This window comes from Chanodichthys erythropterus, chromosome 14 (genome assembly GCF_024489055.1).
Source record: "Chanodichthys erythropterus isolate Z2021 chromosome 14, ASM2448905v1, whole genome shotgun sequence".
Taxonomy (NCBI): domain Eukaryota; kingdom Metazoa; phylum Chordata; class Actinopteri; order Cypriniformes; family Xenocyprididae; genus Chanodichthys; species Chanodichthys erythropterus.
The window spans coordinates 2,633,480-2,660,127 of record NC_090234.1 but is presented as its reverse complement, the minus strand read 5'-3'; the positions used below and the strand labels follow the sequence as shown (position 1 = coordinate 2,660,127).

The 26,648-nt window shown below is 42.4% G+C and overlaps 1 protein-coding gene across 1 annotated transcript; it reads left to right on the top strand.

The window, feature by feature from the left end:
• Positions 1–3,477: 3,477 nt before the first annotated feature.
• LOC137035600 (uncharacterized) lies at positions 3,478–8,533 on the top strand. The gene is made up of 4 exons (XM_067409052.1): positions 3,478–3,767; positions 4,371–4,476; positions 4,636–4,924; positions 8,271–8,533. The coding sequence occupies exons 1-4, from the start codon at positions 3,478–3,480 to the stop codon at positions 8,531–8,533; spliced, it is 948 nt and encodes a 315-aa protein (XP_067265153.1).
• The last annotated feature ends 18,115 nt before the right edge of the window (positions 8,534–26,648 follow it).

Here is a 26,648-nt window from a genome sequence, read left to right as displayed (position 1 = left end):
TTAATAGAAGAAAATTACTAGTCATCCAACGTTTTACTTCTTTAACACACTCTGTCAGATTGGATAATTTAGAGATTTCATCTGGTTGTGTTGAAATATATAACTGAGTATCATCGGCATAGCAGTGGAAACTAATTCCATGTTTTCTTATAATATTGTCGAGTGGCAGCATGTAGATTGAAAATAGCAGAGGGCCTAACACTGATCCTTGCGGCACTCCACAGTTTACTATCGTTATCTTAGATTTTTCCCCATTTATATAAACAAAATTGTAACGGTCTGATAGATACGACCTAAACCACCGTAATGCCTGGCCCTGAATACCAGTGTAATTTTGTAGTCGATCTAGGAGTATTTTATGATCTATAGTGTCGAACTAGTATTGAGACACAGTCTTGGTCAGAAGCTAGAAGTAAGTCATTTGTAATTTTAACGAGCGCAGTTTCTGTGCTACACTGTAAAAAAAATCCCAGTAAAATTTACGGTAAAAAACCGGCAGCTGTGGTTGCCAGAACTTTACCGTAAAAAATACAGTAGCAACGTAAAAAAATCTGTTAAATTTACGGTACAATAACGTATTTCATTAACTGATATAATGTTAATTTACCAACCTAATGATGTTACAATAGGACCAGGCAGGAGACAGAAGATAGGAATAACAGGTTGTTTATTGAACACAAGCAGAGTATAACGATGCAGACAGGTGAGTAGCAGATGCACTTTGGTGATGTACGAGTGATATGGAGAATGACACAGTCCTTTGTGTTTGCAGAGTAACAATGGAGAATGATACTTGCTGAATGGAGTTGATGACTTCAGACAACACTTCACGCCAGATAGGAATCGAGGAGAGGAGCTAGGAAACCCGGAGTACAGGTAAGTAGCAAGAGGAGTCCTTGAGGTAAGCATTCAGGTAAGTCCTTTGATGCAAACGAGACCGGACAATGTGACTGTGTGTGAGTGTGTCTTAAGTAGTGCTGGTGATGAGTGTGCTGATGAGGTGCAGGTGGCGGTGATCAGAACTCAGGAGATGGTGTGCGCTGTGATTGGAGGGTGCTGGAACCTGGCGTGTCTGTGACAAATGAAGTACTAATATCTGTTTTGTACCTTTATAATACACTGACAGTCACCAAACACAGTGGTGATAAGAGTCACATGATGAATCAAAGTTCATCACAAGCAGATTTTCCACAAGCTGAGAAGGACAATACTAATATATAGAAGGTGCACACAGTGTCATTCACACACACACACTAAACACCATCATGGTAACATGCATGAAATTTTAAAAATGCAATAAACATTAATTTAACAACATTAGATGTAACATAAAACCCTAATGTACATAACTGATTATAAAAAAATGAGAAAAACTAAGAAGAAACAGAGTTATTTTAACGAAAATATATCAAATGTGAAGTGTCACGCAGGGAATTGTGGGAATGTCAATTTACGGTTTTTCACTGTAAATTTTACAATGAATTGTTATTTTTCACTTCCAAAAACTGTGAATTTAATGGTATTTTACCGTAAAATTACATTAAATGTACTGTTAGATCTATTACAGTTATTCACCGTATATAGTACGGAAACTTTCTGTAAACCAATTGACAGTTTTTCACCGCAGCATTTTTACAGTCTTTTACTGTTAAAATCACAGTCATTTTTTACAGTGTATGATGAGATCTGAATCCTGACTGATATTTTTCATAGATAGCGTTTTTTTGCAAGAAGGAGCACAATTGGACCGACACCACTTTTTCTAGTATTTTAGACATAAATGGAAGATTTGAGATGGGTCTGTAATTTGCTAATACGTTTGGATCTAATTGTGGTTTCTTAATGAGAGGCTTAATAACTGCTAGCTTGAACGGTCTTGGGACGTGACCTAGAGATAAAGACGAGTTGATAATATTGAGAAGAGGCTCTTCTGCTACAGGTAACAGCTCTTTCAGTAGTTTAGTGGGTATTGGATCTAGTAAACATGTTGTTGGTTTAGTTTATTTAGCTCTTCCTGTCCTATAGTTGTAAAGCACTGCAACTGTTCTTGAGGGGCGATAATTGAGGTTGAATCATAAAACTCTGTTAAAGTTTGTACATTTACAATTGTATTTCTGATACTTTCAATTTTCTCAGTAAAGAAATTTATAAAGTCATCACTATTAAACTGTAATGAAATGTTTTGTTCTGGTGATGTCTGTTTATTTGTTAATCTAGCCACTGTACTAAACAAGAACCGTGGATTGTTTTGGTTATTCTCTATGAGTTTGTGGAGATGCTCAGCCCTGGCTGCTTTTAGAGTCTTTCTATAACGGGACGAGCTGTCTTTCCACGCGATTCTGAAGACCTCTAAATGAGTTTGTCTCCATTTGTGTTCTAGATTGCGAGTTTCTCTTTTGATAGCGCGAGTAATACTGTTGTACGAAGGTACAGTATTTTTCTCTCTAACCTTTTTTAATCTCATCGGTGCAACAGTATCTAATGTACTAGTGAAAATGGTGCACATGCTGCTAGTCATTTTCTCGAGATCATTTGTGTGTTTAGGTACGATGAGCAGCTGAGACAGATCAGGCAGGTTATTTGTGAATTTATCTATAGTTGTCGGGAGAATAGTTCTGTCTAGTTGATATCACGGCGCAATTTGACAAATATCATCAGTATGCAGTACGCAAGTTACAAGGTAGTGATCAGAGACATCACTTTGCGGTAGAATTTCTATATCGGTTGGATTGATTCCATGTGATATAATTAAATCTAGTGTATGATTAAAACGGTGAGTGGGTCCAGTGACGTTTTGTTTGACCCCAAAGGAGTTTAGTAAATCTGTAAACGCAGCCCCTAACGCATCATTTGTATTGTCTACGGCCCCGTTCACACCGCAAGTCTTAATGCTTAATTCTGATTTTTTGCTCAGATCCGATTTTTTGTTTGGCTGTTCACATTACCTTTTAAAATGTGGTCTATATCTGATTCCAGTGTGAACTGTTTGAGGTTTCAAACTAACCCGCATGCGCAAAAGAACAGTAACAATGACGTCAGACGCAGCACGCTGTTGCACTAAAGTTCGGGAGGTTATGGAGGAAGTAAGCATTTTCGCTTTTATTTCAAAATGTTTGTGTAATGGAAGCTGTAACATTAATGAGCAGGTGCTGAAGAGGAGAAGAACGAAGAGAAAGAGCGTTAATAAAGAAATTGGTTATTTTGGCCTTTTGCGGGTTTATGGCTGCAAATTCACTACAGAGGTCTGTGTGGATGCGTAGACGAAGCCAGGAGTGGTGGGAATGTGATGTGAATAGTTTCACTGAGACGCTGTTTTTTGAAAACTTTCGGATGTCGAGGGCAATTTTTGATTATCTCTGTCAGCGCCTCTCCTCAAGACTCCTACGGCAGGACACACAATTTAGGCAACCTATCTCCGTGCGGAAACGTGTAGGAGTTGGGCTGTATTGGCTGGCAACGGGGGTCAGTTACCGCACGATGGGTAACCTGTTTGGCATTGCCAGGTCTTCTGTGTGCGCGATTGTGCACGAATTTTGCAAGGCCGTGCGCCAAGTCCTCATGCCCGAGTTCATAAAACTGCCCGAAGGAGATGCCCTCCGGGAGGTCCTACAAGGCTTCCAAATGAGGTGTGGTTTTCCACAGTGCGCTGGAGCAATTGACAGGAGTCATATCCCCATCATTGCCCCGGAAGAAAATCACGTTGACTACTTCAATCGCAAAGGATGGCATTCTGTCCTTCTGCAGGGAGTGGTAGATCATCAGTTCTGGTAAGCCTGCTACAATTATGAAATAATCTCTCCTGGAATTTTTTTTTACTTTACTTAGTGCTAACTGTCATTGAGTGAAAAGTCTGATTTAGGTTTATAAAATAGTTAAATAATGCTGCCTTGTGATACAATTATGTGGTATGGCTATGGCAAGCCGCTTTAACATTTAATCTTTTAAACCTACTAGTCTCTATTTTCATGCTAGCACTTATTTTTTAGATACTAGTATCTATTCCATTAAGTACTAGTACTTATTCATTAGCTAAATAAATACGTACTAGTACTTAATGGAATAGATACTAGTATCTAAAAAATAAGTACTAGTAGCATGAAAATTTAGACTAGTAGGTTTAAATGACTAAATGTTAAAACGGTTTGCCATAGTATGGCGTGTCGGTACCCCTACTGAAATTAAAATATGATAGCCGCTCTGTGTTTACAGTAACCATCTGTTTGTTTTGTTTTGCAATCACTTACAGATCATTTCAAAATTAGCCTATATTTAAATGTTTCACAGTGCAGTAATGACTGATTTGTGTTTCTTTTCATAATTGTATACATGGACAAAATTATAAAATAACACATCACATGTCCTCATAACAGTTTCACCAACATCTACACGGGATGGCCTGGAAGTGTTCATGACGCCAGGGTTCTTAGGAATTCCTGTGTCTTTGCAATGGCAGAGAGAGGGGAGCTTTTTCCACCAGTAAGTTGTTCTATCACAGTCATGCACACATGTACACACACACACACACAAATCCTATTTGGAAACAGTACCATCTTAGTATAAAGGAGATTAAAATGTTTATAGAAACATATTAGAACATCTAATAAATTAAACTTCTCTTATTTTCCATTGCCAAAGGACACAGTGGAGATCAACGGTGTCCAAGTACCGATCATGCTGCTTGGTGACCCGGCATACCCCATGCGGAGCTGGCTTATTAAAGGGTACACTGACACAGGGAACCTGACAGAGCAGCAAAGGTACTTTAACGAGCGACACAGCAAAGCCAGGGTGACGGTGGAATGTGCATTCGGCCGATTGAAGGGGCGGTGGAGATGCCTGGGGAAACGGCTGGATGTGGACATCTCCACTGTCCCTACCATCATAAGTGCATGCTGCACTCTCCACAATGTGTGTGAGAAGCATGGTGAGGCCTATAAGGGACCTGCTCGAACTATTCTTTAGGACAACAGGATAGCAGAAGGAGGGGCACAAGATGCTGCTGAGCCAACAAGAGTCAGAGAGGCACTGACAGAGTTTTTTTTTTACAGCCAACGCTGATTCACAAAATAAACTTTAATGGACTATATGCACGGAGTGTTCTTTAGAACTTCCGCATTAATATAAGCCAGCTCGAAAACTTCCGGTGAGAGTCATTTGCTGGTGTGTTGAGCATCAGTAGTGTAATACTTAGTTTATAATCAGAATATAGTCACTTAAATAGTCAGGCATAGCATTAATTTAGTTATTCAAACATAAGACAGCATAGAAAATAAATAAAGACGTACCTCATTGTTCCTCCTCGGCTAAATTCAATTCGACCATTAGTTTTCACACTTTTATGTGAAAAAAAGCTTCAAAAATTAAATATTTATTGTGCACTTTAGTTAGATTAATTGAATAAAATGTGTGTTTTCACAAGTGTGCTGAAATCATTGATCTTGCGCTGCACTGACTGACAGCTGCTGTGATTACAAAGGGAGAGAGGTGCTCGCTTTCTGTGTAATTAATTCACAATAAAAGTTATTGTTTTTCATAAGATTTTGTGAGTATTTCATATTTCACATTGACAAAATGAATTTTAAACCTAGTTATTTTATGTTTAATATTTAATCAAAAACGAAGTGAAAAATGATTAGAGGAAATGGCTGATATGTGTGCAAATAAATGCTACTTTGCCGCCACCTGCTGGTTAAAGTGGTAATTATTGTCTTTTTTATTTTTAAATAAGTGTTTTCTATCAAATGTTAAATTTCCTACATTTTTAAACGTTCGGTTTTACAATGGGGACAATCTCAGAAGGATGAACAAATAATGTTTGTGGTCATCACATTAAAAATAACATTTGAAGTGCTGGGGAAAAAATGTGTGTGTGTGTCTAATTACAGGCACAGCATATTTAAACAGTCCCAATAGCTTCGTCTTTATTGCAATCAATAAAACTGGTTTATTGGCAAATTAGGTAAATGTGATAACTGCATTAAAATATAAATACAACCACTGTTGGGAACGTTACTTTAAAAAAGTAATTAGTTATAGTTACTCACTACTTGTTCCAAAAAGTAAGTGAGTTAGTAACTGAATTACTCTATAATAACAGTAACTCGTTACCAGGGAAAGTAACTATTTGTGTTACTGTTAAAAAAAAAAGTTGCTATATGTCAAAGAATTTGTATTTTTTTTAGCAGTTTTCACAAGTCAGTTGAAATGAGTAGAACAGACAGGTGTTTGTACATAACTTCTGATATTTATTATTGCACGTCAACAGACAGCAAGAGTTTTATCCTGCACTTCAAGTATTATCTTTGTAAGAAAAGTAAACAGTTACACCATATAAAGTGCATTTAACTCTAGCAAATTAAATCAAACTATCTCAACCTGAGACAACTGGTCAAGTAAACAACCTGTACTTCCAAGTGTTTTGTTCACAACAAAAGTAAACTTTTAAACAACAAAAAAGTGTGTTTAGCTCCGTAGTCTTATTCTTAATTAAATAAATCAAACTCCCAATGTCAGACAACTGGTCTGGTAGACATTCTGTACTTCAAGTATTTTCTTCAAAAGTAAACAGTTAAATAATATAAAGTGCGTTTGCAGTGTAGGGCATCGCTCAACAGAACTTACCAATGACTTTATCAATGAACAACGTGATCGAACAAAGCTTCATTTGACAAAGCATTCATTTGCTGACACCAAAATCCCCAGGGGCACTGGATAGCTCCTAATTCCAGCTAGTCAGCATTAAGAGAAGTGGTAACGTGACTTAAGAACAGAGAATATCTGTTCTGAGGCCTTCCTGATCACATTAAATTTATAGACGCTCACAAAATCCTTTTGTATCAAACGAACAGAACAGGAAACACTAATTAAACGGACCTGAAAAGAACAACGGATCCACACAGACATCCTCCTGATTAGGAGTCCGTTTTGACCCGGTCACTTGTGACTCTGGTCGCTGTTCAATGACTCTATGCTTACAGACTCAATCTTCAATCTCAAAAGGACAATTGTTGATATTTTAAAATATTAACTATATCTAGAATAACACATGCTATGATGTGATTACTAACATGTTGGAGTCAATGCATTATATGTTTGTATTCCCGTATGCATTTTTTTTTCTCTTGTAATCATTGTTTTAATTAGGTCAGTCTAGTAATATGTGTGTAAGAAGTGTGTCATGCTTGAGTTCTAAATACAGAATTTATAATTCTCTGTAATTCTGTGTGAAATTCAAATTCAAATTGAAATTCAGTATCAGGAAGATATTAAGAAACGTTATAAAGTTGTTAATAAAACAGGAGAATGTGCCGTGGATATCACGCAATGTAATCAATAGACAATAGACGGGGCGTGTCTAATCTCCGTAGCAACGTCTCATTGGAGGATCGCATCTGAAGGATGGAGCCAACTTGCTCCTTTAAAGGTCCCGTTTTTCGTGGTTTTTTGAAGCTTTGATTGTGTTTATAGTGTGCAATATAACATGTGTTCATGTTTCGCGTGTAAAAAACACAGTATTTTTCACATAATTTACTTATCTGTATACCGCTGTTTCCACTGTCATAAAAACGGGCTGATGACTTCCTTGTTCTATGAAGTCCCTCCTTCAGAAATACGTAACGAGTTCTGATTGTGCCAGCGGTTCCTGTGTTGTGATTCGACAGCTCTGAGCGCACCGTGCCCGGAAAGGTCACGCCTCTTACCATAACGTGGAGATGCATGCGCTCAGTGTTATTGTAAACATGTCTTTAATTTTACCCTATCAATTTGAGCCGGAATCAGACCCGGTGATTGGACTGCGGGATGAAAATAACAGCGTTTCGACGACATGGCGACAAACACACTCTACAAACGCAACTCTTGTGTATTCCTGTGGGCGGAGGTTAGTCAAAAAACTGTTTTAGTGACATCATTAAAGAAGGAAGTAGAGGGATGTAGTCCAAACTGGCCGTTCGATGTAGGCGACTTCTGTTAAATAAAATATCTCGCTTGGCATTGAACTTTGAGCTTTAAAATTTTACAGATTTTATTTATACTCTAACAACAACATTACACACTAACTAAAGTTTGAAACATGGGATCACGAAGAACGGGACCTTTAAAACTATGCTGTTCGAAGTCGTAGTCATCGAAGTCGGTCAGTTGAAGTTGAAGTTGAAGCACAGTAGTTGAAGAACCGCTACTTTGACCACGGCTGAAAAGTTGCTTGGGTCATGCTGAAAAGAAGAAGTTGAGAACTGATCCTTTACTGGGGCTGATTTTCCATCTAACAGTCGCCGACTTCGTCCACGAGCCGCGCTCGAACAGCCGTCACATCCAGACTCCAAAACACTCCGTGAAATATCTGACCAAAGTCTCCAAAGAAGAAAACTGCTCAGAACAGCGCGTTTCACCAGCAGGCAACTTCCTTCAAAGCTTCCGCGCTAACCAACGAAGGGCTTCCCTGAGAAGACGTCACCGCAACACAGCCAATCCGAGTTGGGATTCCGCTCAACAAGAGCCACGAAACACCCACCTACCTCAGCTGTCAGAGTGAACGCAGGTACAAGCCAAACTTCTCTCTCTCTCTCGCTGGAAACTGGTGAAACTCCTTTAAACCGAAAGAATCAAGCCAAAGCTCTGCTTTTGTGATTTTCCTCAGGTTGCGATGTTTAGTTAGTATTTCGGACTTTCTTCATAACTCATATCAACTCCACGAATGTGTATGTGTGTGTGTATGTATGTGTGTGTGTTTAGCCTTAGTTTCTTGTAATCATTAGAAGTAGTCAATAAAGCTTGTTTTGATATTCACATATATGAGTTTCTTGTGCTGTGTGTCAAATTACTGTCTTAAACTCAAAGTTAAGTTACCTCTTGCTTATAATAATCATAATAAAATATTGTTACTGTTGGCCACAGAATAATATTTTATCCAGAATTGGTAAAATACTTTAACCTCAATTTTTCGCTGGATGAATAATTGATGAAGTGTTAAATATTAATTCTGAATCATTTACAGTGAATCAATTATAGTTGATTCGATTCTTATTCCCTAACTTAATTAACCCAGCTCCTAGATATTCATCTACCCATCCAAACACTCATCTATTCATGTGTCCGTTTTGTATCCAACTGACCCATGTAGCCTAACCATCCTACCCTTCAAACCACTGATTGTATCTAAGAAGCAGCAGCATTTCAAACCTCTTGTCTGTCAGCCTGTTTCTCTTTGGGGTGAAGACCAGCTTCCCCAGGCTAAATAGTCTCTCTGCTGGGGCACTGGATGGAGTGGCTGCATTGTATTTAATTGAAATCTGTTTAGAGTGTCCATCCCTTGTGCTCCTGATTTTAAATAGTCAGCGACTTGGCTTTCCACAGAAGCAGAGGTGTCCTCCTCATCCTCAAAGGAAAAGAATTCATCTATGGCTGAGTCGGTGCTGAGGCTGTGCGTTGGTGCGTTGGTGCATTGGTACCTGTTGGCTGGTCTTCTTGGGCACTTTTTCGGCACTCCGCCAGCAGACATGCCTTGGCATTGTCCTTCCTTTCTTGTGTCTGCAGCCAACGTAGTTTAAATCTGGGCAGTGTCACCGCAGCCAAGATGGCAGTCTCACTTTCCAGCACCTCTGCAAATCTATTTCTGATTGCCTGAAATGAGACAGACACACACATATTACATTAATGCATTTGGCAGACGCTTTTATCCAAAGCGACTTACATTGCATTTCAAGGTACACATTTACATTCCTCTCAGTTCTTGCTTTCCCTGGGAATCAAAAACACACACACACACACACACACACACACACACACACACACACACACAGAGACAGACACAGAGACACACAGACAGCTAAGAGATATACATTTCATTTTACTTTGATTTCATAATTAATACATATTTCATGTATGAGAGTATGTATTCAATGTATTTACCTTGACAACAGCCTCTGGAAGGTCACCAAGGATTTGGAGGCCAGTCTTCAAGTCCAGGGTCTTGGAGATCAATGTCTCCAGTGTGGGTAGAAAGGTGCCATAGAAGCAGTTGTCTTCGCCCTGAAGAATGTCAAGGGCTACCGTTAGTGGCTTCATCACTGTGCAGTATTCCCTGAGGAACAGGTACTCCCGATCTGTGATGGCCTTCAACCCAAAATTGTAGGAAATGGTGTTCAGCTCGGCGATTGGGAATTCACAGACATGAGCAACGGCATCATGAAAGGAGTTCCATCTGGTCGTACATGGGACAAGGAGCTTCCTTTCAAGGACTTCATCCACGATCTCTGCAGCCACTGTGGAATGGCTGGCCTTGTTCCACAAAGCTGTGCATTTGGAGGTGGCACTTCTGTACACAGCTTTTATGTCTGGCCTTGAAAGTAGCCACTTGTCCACATCAGAGCATGAAATAAGGTTTGCTGTGTGCGATGCACATCTGTGGTGTGGTGGCAAAGTCACAACATCCTCTTCCACACCCTCTTCCACATTCATGTCTTGTAAGACATCATGAAGGTCGACAAAAGTCACATCATCATCATCTTCTTCCTCCCCAGAGTCATCTCCCTGAACGGGCTGGTAAACTTTAAAGGCTTTCACAAAATTCGAACCATTGTCTGTGACAGTAGCTGTGATTTTGTTAGAAATACTAAAGGATGAGTGGATATTGTCCAGTTCAGTAGCAATGCTGTCATACGTATGACGGCCCTTGAAACGTCTGCAGGCCAAGGCTGCTTTCTTTCGCTCTAGGCTGTGTGGATCTAACCAGTGGGCAGTCACGCCGAGGTAACTGCGGTTGTGCGCAGTCCAAATATCTGCAGTTGTAGACAAAAACTCCAACTCTTCAAAACTCTTTTTAAGCTCTGTGTTCATTTTGGCATACTCAACATCTAGGTATTTAGCAAAAGTCTTTGAGCATGGCATACAGACCCCTGCTTTCCTAGGTATTTTAGCAATAATGGCTCGGAATGAATCATCCTCCACCGTCGATAATGGCAACATACTTTTAACAACATACCTGCCTATCATACGGCTGACTTCAGCCTGTGTCATCATAGGTCTTTGTTGTAAGGCAGAAAGATCTAGTTTTTGCTGCTTGGAGGACTTTGCTCCGAGTCCTTCTTTGCTAGTGGATGGCGAGCTATCATCTGTGGTGGAGGAGGTATCGGTGTTTTTGGCCACTAGCTTTGTAGATGCGTGTGTTGTTGTGAGATGCTTCATTAAATTAGAGTTGCTTACAACGGATGTCGACAAAGTCTTCGCTCCTGGACATAATTTACACATTACATGCACGTTCTTGCCTTTGACCACAATGAATTTGAAGTAGTGCTTATATCTCCACCTTGAAAATGCCAACTTTTCATCGGATTGCTCCTGACTCGCCATTTCTGCTGCTGCTGCGAATCTCTGTTTAGCTGTTGTGTGTGTGTGTGTGTGTGTGTGGCGCCGCTGGCGCGTGTGCTGGCATGTGTGTAAAAACACTGGCTCTGATTGGCTACCGTGAAACACATGACTCTGCCTTAGCCCATCATAATCGCTTATCTCGTTATTAACCCACCTCCTCACTAGCTGTGTGAGCCAGGGACGTTCGGATTACACAGTTTATTCAATCAATGCGTAGTAACGCACTGCATTTAACGTCCAGTAATGTTAACGGCGTTGTAAAAGTAATTAGTTAGATTACCCCGTTACTGAAAAAATAACGTCGTTACCTAACACTGTTATTCCAAACACTGAATACAACATTAAAAAGTCAACCATAGATGGTTTTGTGTCGATGTACAACGACTAGAGAATGAACAGCTAACAGTTCACCGGAAGTGCCCGAGCTGGCTTAACGACAACCAGGAAGTAACCCGTGCATATAATCCATTGACAATGTTTAAACATAACATTCTCGAAGTGTGGAGTAACAAAAAAATGTTTTCAACACTAATGATGAAATGGTCAGTTTTGTTCTGAAAAAATAAATAAAAATGAAATGCATCCCTGTAAAATTAGTTGTGCAGGTGTATGTAAACAAATAATCCATATAAAAATAGTCATCAAATTTTCCACACAAGAATTTTTCTCGGCTAAAAAATAAGAAAACCTGCTAACTTCCATGTTCTACTTTGAATAATTACTCTGAAAATGTTCATGTTCAAAATAAAAATTATTCTGCTATAGTGCAAGTCTCTGTCGGTTTAATAACACTACATAACGTTCAAACTGTAACCTGAAATCAAACTGTCAAATATAATCTGAACTGTAATTAACCTTTATAATGATGGATACACTTTGCATAGATTGACCAACAATACTGAAAGCAATTCACAATATCGTGATCTAATTTACTTTTCCTCATCATCTGGAGGTTGGTAGAATGGTGGATGTGCTGACACCTGGCTGAAGGACTGAGGTAGATCTGGAGGATGTGCAGGAGGATGGTTGAAAGGTTGAGCCAGATCTTGCAGAAAAGATACTGGCTGGTTGGTTGTCTGGTTACATGGTGGAGGCTGAGGAGAACCCATGCTAAATTTCGGGGGCTGAGTAAAGTTTGTAAAAGGTAGGCTGAAGCAACAGTTGTCTTGGGTTGTACTGTGAGGGCTGGACTGGTGCCTGGTAGATAGGTGGAAATGGGGAATTTGATCTTGCAAGAAACTGTGTGAACATTGAGAGCATTTTGAGCTCATGCTCATGCTGTGCTGCTCAGTAATACAGTACAGTACAGTAATAACAGAATACAAAAATAGTAATGGATAGGTTAGCTAAGCGAATACTTTACTAATGATTTAGCAACAGCTTGATAAAAACATGATGATTCTTACTTCCAGAGGACTTGGTGGCTGTTGTGCTTCTTCCAGTGGTCTCTGTAATGCCTGCAGCTGATGAGCTTTCTCCAGATGTAGATGGTGCAGAAGACACAGAAGATGCAGATGGGAGTGACTCGGTGCTTGTATCATCTGGTGCAAGCAAACATATCATGTAATGCTATAATGTGATGTATTCAATTCAAATATTATGAGCTGGTTCACGTTACCAATTGACATAACACCCTCAACACACACGTTACCCTGAGAAGATGAGGATAACATGGTAGCCCCCCTCCTTATATGTTAGGTTATAATATGGGATTTGGTTCTGCAGAGCCAGGTTACCGGTGCACTGGATCAGATCGTAGATAGACTGTGTACATTTTTGAATGACAAGCCCGATCTCATGAAAATGCGTATCTATACCAGTAATTCATTGAGGGATTTGTCAGTGTGATTGATAGATTAAGTATTTCAAATGTAGGCTATTATATACACACACACACAACGTTTTTTTTTCTCACCATCTTTTGGGGGTTTCTTGCTTTTAGACTAGTCGACTAGTCGGATACAAAACTTCCGTTTAAACGACAGTAAAATTAGTCGTCGCGCACATCCCTAATAGATACGCACTTTCATGAGTGTTTGGAATGACAGTCACGTAAAGGGTACTAATCTCTGCTTCTCTGGTGGGTTTCCGAGTTGTGCAAAGAATACTGGGAGCAGCAGACTGGCTCGTTTATTCTGTGTCCGATAACAAACACGTCAACTTTCTAGTCTCTTTCTACAGTATATGCGTAGGCTATGTATGTCAAGACTGAAAACATACCCGTCTCGCCATCTATATCCAGGCTGTCTGCCGAACTCCTCGGAGTTTCAGGCTCCTCTTCACCTGCTTCGTAGCTATCCAGCAGCTCCAACGGCTGACAGCTGGGTTTATTGCCCATAACACGGCTAATCTCGTTATAAAATGGGCAGGTGATGCGACCATGACTGCTTCGGTTGTTAGAATCATTTGCTTCTTTAAATTTACCTTTAAGACTCTTCACCTTCCTTTGGCACTGAAGCCACGTTCTTCTGTGTCCCCGTTCTTCCATTTCGTATGCTATTTTTTCAAAAACGGAGCAGTTATGGTAGGATCCTTCTAGTTTAGCTTGAATTGAAGTATCTCCCCATATACTAATTAGGTCTAACACCTCACTCTCCCTCCATTGACTCGCTCCATCGCTGTTCTCCATATCTAGTCAAGTTTTTAATGTTACTGTCTGTGTCTGTTGTGTCTAGGGCTAACTCGCCGGCGCATAATTGTGACAAATGTCGACGTAGATTGAGGTAAAGGTCGCATCAAATCCGCCTTGGTTGTTGTTCACACTGCGGCTGCATTGAAAAAAATCAGATATGGGTCTGATTCAGGACCACATATGTATGTGGTCTAAATCTGATTTGAAAAAATCAGATCTGGGCAAGATTTGAGTGTTCACACTACCTCTGAAGAAGTCTGACCTGGTCACTTGACCCCCCCCCAAAAAAACGGATTTGGGCCACTTTTGCCTGCAGTGTGAACGTGGCCTACATGAATGTTAAAATCTCCAACAATCAGCGCTTTATCGACGTTGACCAATAGGTCTGAGAGAAAGTCTTCAAACTCTTTTAGGAAATCAGCATAAGGCCCTGGAGGTCTATAAACGGTAGCCAAAGCAAGAGATAGTAGCGACTTTTTACTTATATCTGAGAGTGTAACATTTAGCATAACAATTTCAAATGAATTAAACCTGTAGTTTGTTTTCTGAGTAACGTTAAGATTATCTCTATAGATTGTTGCTACACCACCGCCTCGGCCAATCAGACGGCATTTATTTTTATAACAGTAGCCAGGTGGACAAGACTCATTAAGACCGAAATAATCATTTGGTTTAAGCCATGTTTCAGTAAGGCAAATTACATCAAGACTATTATCTGTGATCATTTCATTTATAATAACCGCCTTAGGTGTCAGTGTGTCACGAATACGGTTTCTGTGGCTCCCTCCGATCGCCACCTGAGGGCACCCTCGCCCGAATACTAACCTGTCTGGACTACATTTCCCAACCACGTACCTGGACTGATTACACACACACCTGTTCCATATCTTCCCCGGACTATTTAAGACTGCCATTCCCCATCATGCTTCGCGAAGTCTTGTTCTGCCTAGTCTGACATTTCTGAGCGTTTATCCTGTTGTTTGATTACCCGTGTATTACCTTGGACTGTTTATTACCTCTGCCCCTGGACCGCTGCCTGCCTGATTACCTCTGCCTGTCTTACTGGATTCTCCTGTCTTGTCTGCCGCCTGTCCTGACCCATTGCCTGGTACTGATTCTGATTACGTCTTGCCTCTGACACTGTCTCTGCTGTTCTCTGACCCCTGCCTGTACGACCACGATTATTGTTAATAAAAGCTGCACATGGATCTCTCTGAGTCTCCCGCCTTGTTACAGAAGACTTCGCCAGATCACGATCCAGCAGCTATGCATCGTCTGTCTACGGAGCTATCCACTCAAGCCAGCGTGTTAGCTGTTCACCAGCAGCAGCTCACTCGACTCACCTCTGTCACCGAGGAGCTCGTCAAGACGCTGCAAAGTATGCGTCTCGCTCACGCCGATGTAAGTCCGCCATTAGCCACGCCGCCCGCGGCAGCGGTCCCTCCACCAGCCAACACCACAAGCAACCCTCGTCTGGCTTTCCCCGAGAAATACGACAGATCGCCGGCTCGTTGTAAGGGGTTCCTGCTGCAGTGCTCTCTTTTCATCTCTCAGCAACCTGCATTATATCCCTCGGACGAGAGTCGTATTGCTTTCATCTGTTCTCTGCTGATGGGTAAAGCTTTGGAATGGGCAACCACGGTGTGGATTAATGGTCAAACTTCGTTTTCAACACTGACGGAGTTTCTGCAGCGGTTCCGCGAGATATTTGAACATGCTGAAGGAGGGAAGGAGGCTGGGGAGTTATTGCTGGCGCTTCGCAAAGGTAAACAAACCGCGGCAGAGTATGCTCTCACATTTCGCACATTAGCGGCACAAACTGAATGGGTGGATGACACGCTCAAGTTGCTTTTCTGCAAGGGCTTAAACACTGAACTTCAATCTGAGTTGGCTTGTCGTGACGAAGGAAAAACCCTGAACAGTATTACTGACCTGGCTATTCGCATTGACAACCTGATCAGATCTCGACGCCCAGGGAGAAACTCATCTTTGCTTCCCGTCACCACGCCAACCACCTCCGAAGTCGAGCCCATGCAGGTCGGGACCACTCACCTGTCCCTGGCAGAGAGAGATAGACGGGTACAACAGCGTCTGTGTCTATACTGCGGTCAACCAGGCCATATGAGAGCTTCGTGTCCCACTCGCCCCACCACTCGTAACCCCACGGCAGTGAGTTCAGTTTCATCCTCTCTCAACATTGAAATCTTAGCTGAATTGTCAGTAGATAAGAGGATCATTCAGACACAGGCTATGATAGACTCTGGAGCAGCTGGCAATTTTATGGATGAAGATTTCGCTGGAGCTCATAATATTTCTCTAATTTCCTGTGACACTGTGTTGTCAGTGGCAGCGCTAGATGGGCAGCCCCTGGGGATTGGACAGGTTCATCACACCACCGCTGATTTGACGCTGCAGATCGGGTCCATGCACAAAGAACTCATACGATTCTTCATCATTAAATCTCCTCAGATCCCTGTCATACTCGGGCTACCCTGGTTACGTCTGCACAACCCCCAAATCTCGTGGATCGAGAATCAAATCACGCAATGGTCCAGTTACTGCCAACAAACCTGTCTCCAGTCCCCGCAACGTCACAAACCAGTCACATCACCCAAGAATGAACTACCTACCGAATACCAGGACCTGTCCGAGGCCTTCAGTAAGACCCGAGCCGCCCAACTGCCACCTCACCGTCCTAGTGACTGCGCCATCGACCTGATCCCTGGTTCCATGCCACCCAAAGGACGCATCTTCCCGCTCTCTCAGCCTGAGTCCGAAACCATGACGGCCTACATCGAGGAGGAACTAGCCAAGGGCTTCATTCAACCCTCAACATCTCCAGCATCAGCGGGTTTCTTCTTCGTGAAGAAGAAAGATGGAGGATTACGGCCCTGCATTGACTACCACGGATTAAATGATGTCACCATAAAATACCGTTACCCTTTGCCTTTAGTCCCTGCCGCCCTGGAACAGCTCCACACAGCCCGCTATTTCACCAAGCTCGATCTCCGCAGTGCATACAACCTAATTCGCATCCGGGAAGGAGACGAGTGGAAGACGGCCTTCTCCACCACCACTGGCCACTATGAGTACCGGGTCATGCCCTTCGGCCTGTCCAATAGTCCGTCCGTCTTCCAGGCCTTTATCAATGACGTCTTCCGGGACATGCTGAATAAATGGGTAATCGTGTACATTGATGACATCCTGATTTATTCCGATGACTTCGAGGATCACGTTCGTCAGGTCCGGGCAGTTCTTCAAAGGCTCATCGATCATCAATTCTATGCCAAGCTGAAAAAGTGTGAGTTCCACCAGACATCAACTTCGTTCCTGGGTTACATTATCAGTGCAGAGGGGGTTGCCATGGACGACAGTAAAGTTCAGGCGGTGGTAAATTGGCCACTACCCACCACGATTAAGGAACTGCAACGCTTCTTGGGATTTGCAAATTTCTATAGACGTTTTATCCGAAACTTCAGTCTCATCGCAGCTCCACTAACGTCTATGCTCAAAAAAAGGACCACCAGGCTGGCTTGGTCCACTGTCTCCAGGGAAGCGTTCCACAAACTCAAGGATTTATTCACGTCTGCCCCAATTCTGCATCACCCAGATCCTGAACGGGAATTCATTGTGGAGGTCGATGCTTCTAGCACTGGTATAGGTGCCATCCTGTCCCAACGTCGAGGCAGTCCACCCAAACTATATCCGTGCGCCTTCTATTCACGCAAGTTAACACCACCAGAACAGAACTATGAACTCCTGGCCATGAAGGCTGCTCTGGAGCAATGGCGACACTGGTTGGAGGGGAGCAAACATCCGTTCATCGTACTCACTGACCATCGTAATCTGGAATACTTACGCTCAGCCAAACGTCTCAACCACCGTCAAGCTAGATGGGCTCTATTTTTCACAAGATTTCAGTTCACTGTCACTTACCGACCGGGGTCCAAGAACATCAAAGCTGATGCCCTCTCACACCAGTTCGAAGCCAGCTCCACACCGCTCTCCAACGAACCCATCCTTCCAACATCCATTATCCTTGTACCTATCCAATGGGACATGATGACTGAAATTACAGAGGCTCAACGAACCGAGCCACCGCCAGCCAACTGTCCTGCTGCCCGCACTTATGTGCCTCAGTCTCTCCGTCAAAGGGTCATTCAGTGGGTCTGCTTCATCTGTCAGACCACGAAATCCTCTCGTCTGCTACCGGCAGGACTCCTACAACCACTCCCTATTCCACAGTGCCCTTGGTCACATATTGCCATTGACTTTGTAACCGACCTACCCAATTCTCAGGGACACACCACGATCCTCACGGTGATAGATCGATTCTCGAAGGCCTGCCGGTTCATTCCGTTACCCAAGCTACCCACCGCCTTAGAAACTGCAGAACATCTCTGTAACTTTGTGTTCCGTTTCTACGGCATTCCAGAGGACATCGTCTCGGACAGAGGACCTCAGTTCACCTCCCATCTATGGTCTGCATTCTTCCAAAAGCTTAACGTCAATGTCAGTCTAACCTCCGGCTACCACCCACAGGCCAACGGCCAGGCTGAGAGACAGAACCAGGAACTCATCCGCTATCTCCGCTCCTACTGCCACCAGAATCAGTCAGACTGGAACCGTTACCTGTTCTGGGTGGAGTGCGCCCAGAATTCTCTCGTAAAGCCAGCCACAGGACTTTCACCATTCAAATGCATCCTGGGCTATCAACCGCCTCTATTCCCCTGGTCAGGCGAACCCACAGATCTCCCAGCAGTCGATCAATGCTTCATCGAAGTGAAGAAGTTTGGAATGAGGCCCACGTACACCTCCAACGCGCAGTCCGATGACAGAAGGAACAAGCAGATCGTGCTCGACGCCCGCATCCCGACTATCACCCAGGACAACTGGTATGGTTGTCCACTCGGGATCTCCGTCTTCGTCTCCCTTGCAGAAAGCTCAGTCCCAGGTACGTGGGTCCATTCAAAATCACCCGTCAAATCACTCCAGTTTCATATTGTCTTGCTCTGCCTCCAGAATACCATATCTCACCCTCTTTCCATGTCTCTTTGCTTAAGCCCGCAGGTGGTTCGAGAGGAGTGGAGAACCTAGAGGAAACCGGTGACCAGAGACCTCCTCCCCTCATCGTGGAAGGCGAGGAGGCTTACCAAGTTCACGAGCTCATGGATTCCCGACGCCGGGGCCGACGTCTCCAATATCTCGTCGACTGGGAGGGGTTTGGCCCGGAGGAACGGTCCTGGGTCAATGCCGACAACATCCTAGACCCAAACCTCATTGCCGAGTTCCATAGGACCCATCCGGCGCGTCCTGCCCCTCGTCCTCGTGGAAGACCCCGGCGTCAACCGCCTCCTCGCTTCAGGAGCCGCTCGCAGGGAGGGGGCTCTGTCACGAATACGGTTTCTGTGGCTCCCTCCGATCGCCACCTGAGGGCACCCTCGCCCGAATACTAACCTGTCTGGACTACATTTCCCAACCACGTACCTGGACTGATTACACACACACCTGTTCCATATCTTCCCCGGACTATTTAAGACTGCCATTCCCCATCATGCTTCGCGAAGTCTTGTTCTGCCTAGTCTGACATTTCTGAGCGTTTATCCTGTTGTTTGATTACCCGTGTATTACCTTGGACTGTTTATTACCTCTGCCCCTGGACCGCTGCCTGCCTGATTACCTCTGCCTGTCTTACTGGATTCTCCTGTCTTGTCTGCCGCCTGTCCTGACCCATTGCCTGGTACTGATTCTGATTACGTCTTGCCTCTGACACTGTCTCTGCTGTTCTCTGACCCCTGCCTGTACGACCACGATTATTGTTAATAAAAGCTGCACATGGATCTCTCTGAGTCTCCCGCCTCGTTACACAGTGATCTAATGTTTAGTAGCCCTAGCTTTAGAAATTGTTTCTGTTCAGTAATTTTGCAAAATTCTGGTTTGATCACGATCAGGTTTTTTCTAGATCCTTTATTTTTATTGTTATTGCTAAACCTCACTATTCGGGGAATAGACACAGTTTCTATAGACTGTACTACACTCACATTTCTATCAATTAAGTGGGCAGAACACAGACTGTGATTTGAGGTTTGACTTACTAGTCATTCGGTGCGAAGTGTCTTGGAGATGTTCTCTGATAGAAGATCAGCTCCGATGCTGCTGGGGTGCAGGCCATCAGCACGGAAGAGCCTAGGACGCTCCCAGAAAAAATTCTAATTATTTATAAAGAGCAGCTTCTGTTCATTACACCAAGACATCAACCATTCATTTAAAGCAAATAATCTACTGAACCTTTCATGTCCTCGTCGGTACGTCGGAAGCGGTCCGGACACGATGATCCTCATCGCGGGTGATGTGGCTCGTACCGTTTCGATCAGGCTCCTGAAGTCCTGCTTCAGCACCTCCGTCTGCCGCAGCCCGGTGTCGTTCACCCCCGTGTGCAGCACTACAGCTCCGATGGTCTCAGCACCGTTGAGGATCGCGGGAATCTGCGCAGTGACATCGAGAACACGAGCACCAGGAAAACAGTGACTGCGCACCTTACCTTTGGTTGTGGTAGCGTGGACATGGCGGACGATGGAGTCTCCGATGACCACGGCATCACGTTCTGCGTTGCGGAGAGGGGAGAAGCGGTTCCGCGTCGAGACCTCGAAGACCGGGGGCGGCGGATGAGGAGAGGTCCTGGTCCGAGGCCTGGCTCGCGTCTTCCGCTGCTGAAGTGGTGTGAAGCTGTGGTGCATGGTTAAGATATCTCTGGATTACATTCAGGACACTTTCCAAAGGGGAAATATGAACTGCGTTGAATAGATAAGATATCTCCGGAAGGGGGATTAGGGCTGTGTGGCACAGTTTGAGGTGCCTTGGCAAAAACTCCCTGAAACTTCCTAGCTCTTTCATCCAGATAGCAGAATTCTCTGTTTTTACTGTTATTTCTATTCCTTATGCGTTCCATTTTTATTATTATGTATTTGGTTCTTCTTTATGTAAAGCACTTTGAATTACCATTGTGTATGAAATGTGCTATACAAATAAAATTGCCTTGCCTTTCCTATGTTTTGTTGGTCTTTGTATTTGTATTTAATTTTAATTTCTCATCTGTAAATATTGTAATTGTCTGTTTGCATAATAAAAAAAACTGCACATTTTAGAACGGCCTTTTATTGTGGTCAGCCTAATGCATACCTGTGCAATAATCATCCTGTCTAATCAGCATCTTGATATGCCACACCTGTGAGGTGGATGGATTATCTAAGGAGTGGCTTCACAACAACTCTGTGACTGTTCTTGAATGGCCCAGCCAGAGCCCTGACTTAAACCCAATTGAGCATCTCTGGAGAGACCTAAAAATGGCTGTCCACCAATGTTTACCATCCAACCTGACAGAAATGGAGAGGATCTGCAAGGAGGAATGGCAGAGGATCCCCAAATCCAGGTGTGAAAAACTTGTTGCATCTTTCCCAAAAAGACTCATGGCTGTATTAGATCAAAAGGGTGCTTCTACTAAATACTGAGCAAAGGGTCTGAATACTTAGGGCCATGTGATATTTCAGTTTTTCTTTTTTAATAAATCTGCAAAAATATCAACAATTCTGTGTTTTTCTGTCAATATGGGGTGCTGTGTGTACATTGAGGAAAAAAAATGAACTTAAATGATTTTAGCAAATGGCTGCAATATAACAAAGAGTGAAAAATTTAAAAGGGTCTGAATACTTTCCGTACCCACTGTAATAACACTTCCTACCATATAACAGTGAAAACAGTGAAACCCAGAAAATTCTGTCAATGACGGGGAAAGAGATAAGGAAATCAATTCCAGGCCCCTTAATAGAAAAGTTAATTTCTGTTGAGCATATATTGACACTCAATTGAATTTAAGTGCTCATGTGTATAATCTCATGTATGTGGCATTTCTCTCCAGGTGAGAAAAACAGATGTACTACAAAAGGCACCTTCACAATCACAGGATGGATGTAATGCATCTTTTTGGATGACACTTACTGCTGTAAGTGTCCCATTCTCATATCATAAGCTGAAGTTGACCTTTGTACTTTAAGTATTGTATTTTTACTTTTGTGTACCTTTATGACTTTGAGGTTTCAATTTCTCTTGTACTTTTTGTGAAATATGCAAAGGTTTCACATTGTATTAGACATCTGCTAAGATTCCAGCTTTGTATCACTCCACACTTCACAACATACAGGTTGTGAAGATTTAGGCTAAGCCATGGCTCATGAGCCCTGGCTTATGTTTTCACCCAGCCTCTTGGTGACTGTGTGAGCAGTTCAGTCTTTTCTGTGGTGTCAGTCACACAATCTTATGTAACTTGACTGGCATTAAACAGTTTCAGTTCCTCATAAAAATACTCGCAATTTCTTCTCAGTACTGAAATAGACATGCAGAACAGAGAAGTGGCCACTGTTCATTGTGAGGCAAGGACAAAAGACAACCATGAAGAAACTACAAAGAGATAGAGATCATATTAATTGTGTCTAATCCATCACACATTTTAAACAACCAACAATAACTTTAAATGCTTTGTAGTGCAGAGTGTGTTTGAGCTGTGTGCCTCAGAGCTCGCACCCACAGCAGCATAATTTCTCCGTCCCTGTGAGTGAATTAAAGGGATAGTTCTCCCAAAAATGGAAATTATCCCATGATTTACTCACCCTCAAACCATCCTTGGTGTATATGACTATCTTCTTTCTGACGAACACAATCGGAGATATATTTAAAAAATATCCTTAGTCCTCCAGGCTTTATAATGGTTGTGAATGTTTTTTTTTTTTTTTTTTTTTGCATCCGTCCATAAAAAAATTAATCCATATGACTCCAGGGGGTTGATAAAGGTAAAGTGAATTGTATCAATGAAGTGCATCAATGGGCTTGTTTAAAGGGTTAGTTCACCCAAAAATGAATTTAATAATTATTATAATAATTTAATAATTCCATAATTCCAAGGTCCATCAACATGAGGGTGAGTAATAAATGACATTATTTTCATTTTTACCTTTTTCATTTAACCCTTTAAGACAAATATCCTTATTTAAAAATTTATAAAGTAAAATAAAAAGCTTCCGATGGGACAGCCATACGCATTTGATGTACGTCCAAAAAGCGTTAACTTCCGTGACACTGTACACAATGCCATGATATTTTACACTACGCCATGATGTACTGTGCTAGTACATCATGTCATTGTGTTGAACATCATTTTTTTTATGAATGGATGCATTTTTTTTTTTGTCTTCATAATTTGGGCAGTCTTTCACAAACATTATAACTCTTAGAGGACTAAGGATATTTTTTAATAGATCTCCAAATGTGTTCATCAGAAAGAAGAAAGTTGTATACACCTAGGATGGCTTGAGGGTAAGTAAAGCTTGTGGTAATTTTAATTTTTGGGTGAACTATCTATAAGTGGCCCTAACATGATATTACATGATGGGCAACTCTAATGTCCAGTGCGGTTCCATTCATTCAGTGCGGCTTTCTCGAGAATGCGGTTGTGAATCCTGAAAATGTGAAGGCTTCAGTTCAGCTAGATTATGCAGTTGTCATGCTCAAAATATAATAAAATACTCTATGAACACAACCGTATGAAGTGGTGTTGCCATACTAGCCTTTACCTTCTGCTCTCATTTTGTGTGAAACATGACAGGAACTAGATAAAGTTTGTCGAGACAAACTTTAAGTTGGCTTGAAAAAGCTGGTCCAGAAAGTTTGAAGTAGTTTTAAAAGTTTTCAGTTTGAAAGTTTAAGTTTTAGTAAAGTAGTTTTGATAGATAGATAGATAGATAGATAGATAGATAGATAGATAGATAGACAGATAGACAGATAGATTAGTAGTTGTCACAGATGGATACTATAGAGAGTTTATAGAGTTATTAGAGTTTATAGAGTTTTTATAGAGTTATTAGCATGTTCTTAGCCCACTTTAGCACTTAGCTAATCACTATTAGCATGTAGCTATTCACTGCTAGCATGTTGGAAGTCCAGATTCCTAGCATGAGTCAAAAGAGCCAACCGCCATGTCTCTACGATGTTCTGATGTAGAGATATAGATTTTGCAAAACGGTTGCTAGGGAACTCTGTTTGGTTGCTAGGGAGTGGCTTGGCAGCTACCAGTGATGATACTCCAAAGGCTGCTTGACAATATAAACCAACCCCCATGTCTGTATGATGTTCTGATGCAGAGGTATAGATCTTGTAAAACGGTTGCTAGGGTACTCTGTGTGGTTGCTAGGGAGTGGCTTGGCAGCTACCAGTGATGATACTCCAAAGGCTGCTTGACAATACAAACCAACCCCTATGTCTGTATGATGTACTGATGCAGAGATATAGATCTTGTAAAACGGTTGCTAGGGTACTCTGTTTGGTTGCTAGGGAGTGGCTTGGTAGCTACCAGTGATGATACTCCAAAGGCTGCTGAACAAAATAAACCAACCCCCATGTCTGTACAATGTTCTGATGCAGAGATATAGATCTTGCAAAACGGTTGCTATGGTACTCTGTTTGGTTGCTAGGGAGTGGCTTGGGAGCTACCAATGATGATACTCCAAAGGCTGCTTGACAATATAAACCAACCCCCATGTCTGTACGATGTTCTGATGCCGAGATATAGATCTTGCAAAACGGTTGCTAGGGTACTCTGTTTGGTTGCTAGGGAGTGGCTTGGGAGCTACCAATGATGATACTCCAAAGGCTGCTTGACAATATAAACCAACCCCCATGTCTGTATGATGTTCTGATGCAGAGATATAGATCTTGTAAAACGGTTGCTAGGGTACTCTATTTGGTTGCTAGGGAGTGGCTTGGGAGCTACCAATGATGATACTCCAAAGGCTGATTGACAATATAAACCAACCCCCATGTCTGTATGATGATCTGATGCAGAGATATAGATCTTGTAAAACGGTTGCTAGGGTACTCTATTTGGTTGCTAGGGAGTGGCTTGGGAGCTACCAATGATGATACTCCAAAGGCTGATTGACAATATAAACCAACCCCCATGTCTGTATGATGATCTGATGCAGAGATATAGATCTTGCAAAACGGTTGCTAGGGTACTCTGTTTTGTTGCTAGGGAGTGGCTTGGGAGCTACCAATGATGATACTCCAAAGGCTGCTTGACAATAAAAACCAACCCCCATGTCTGTACGATGTTCTAATGCCGAGATATAGATCTTGCAAAACGGTTGCTAGGGTACTCTGTTTGGTTGCTAGGGAATGGCTTGGCAGCTGCCAGTGATGATACTCCGAAGGCTGCTTGCCAGTATGAATGATATAAACCAACCCTAAGATGTTCAGATTTGAAGCTATCCTTCTTTGGGTTTGGGTTGCTAGGGTGCTCTAAATGGTTGCTAGGGCAAAGCTAGACAGTTAGCAGGCTTAAACTAATAGACTGCATGTGTGCCTAAATCAAAAGAGCCAAACTCACATGTCTCTATGATGCTCTGATTCATTTTATCTCTCTATCTCTCTATCTATCTATTTTCAATGTTAAGTCTATGGGGTGGTTGCTAGGGTGCTGTATGTGGTTGCTAGGGTGTGGCTATGATGAAGATTTTAGGTCATTACCTATTGGCTGCTTGATCAGATGTCAAATGAGTGAGAGACAGTGAGAGAGAAAGAGTTCCTCAGGCCCTGTGTGTGTGTGTGTGTGTGTGTGTGTGAGAGAAAGTGACAGTTGAGACTGACGGAATGTTCGTGAATTTGAATTTTTCAATGTAAGTCTATGGGACTTTTTTGGCCGCTTTTTCATCCGCTGTGCGAACATCGTTGGTCCGATCACTTAGAAAAGTCATAGCACACCTCTCCTCAATGAGCCGGTCGATTTGACACCTCATTCATGGGTCTAGGAGGAGTAGCGCGCAGAAATTTTAGTGGAAGAAGAAGAAGAAGAAGAAGAAGCAGCAGAATAACGGCTGTTTCTCAATATGCGTTCTTCAGCGATCTTGCGTCCTTGTGTTCTTGCTTTACATCATCATCAACCGTCGAAGTTCGTTCCAATACTCAAGAACGCAAGAGCGGAGGACGCATGAAAGTATCCGGATGTGTTCTTGATATCGAGGATGCATCGAATGCAAACTTGAGGGAATCGAACCGTTAAAAATCCCAGAAGACGCTGCGGCAGTCGATGTACGGAAGCCTGTAAGCTTTAAAGTTCTCGTGAGATTCCAGCTACAAGCTCACAAATACATGACGGCTCCTGAAAGTAAACCGTTTGTTTTGCTTAATTTTAATAAAATGATAACCTGAAGAAAGCCTGCAGTATTTTTATTAGCATATAAAAAATAATCTTAACATAAAGCATAACAGCCAAAGGCTACTCATTTTCATAAATACACGCGGTGAAATAAAAAGATATAAAATTATATGAAAACAATGTCTATAATAATATGAAAGAATTTTTTAACAGGTTATGACATTTGTTTGTGAGGTTATGTTGTATTTATTGTGCATTAGCCTCTTATAATATGCTGGGACGGTCAGTTGAGCAACAAGATCGCAGCACATCTCAATTCTCAAATGATGCGTTCTCTGTCCTCGCGTCCTTCCGAGATCGTTCTTTCAAGGTCGCCTGGCAAGACCGGACTCCACGAGAACGCAAGTCCGTTCTCTGCGTTCTTGGAATTGAGAAACAGCCAATAAG

What these genes read in the sequence shown, in the direction of transcription:
- LOC137035600 (XM_067409052.1), top strand. Translation starts at nt 3,478, where the DNA reads ATGGGTAACCTGTTTGGCATTGCCAGGTCTTCTGTGTGCGCGATTGTG. An exon ending in GAGGGGAGCTTTTTCCACCA is followed by an intron (nt 4,477 to 4,635) that starts GTAAGTTGTTCT and finishes CCATTGCCAAAG; the next exon opens with GACACAGTGGAGATCAACGG. An exon ending in CAATGTGTGTGAGAAGCATG is followed by an intron (nt 4,925 to 8,270) that starts GTGAGGCCTATA and finishes TCCATCTAACAG; the next exon opens with TCGCCGACTTCGTCCACGAG.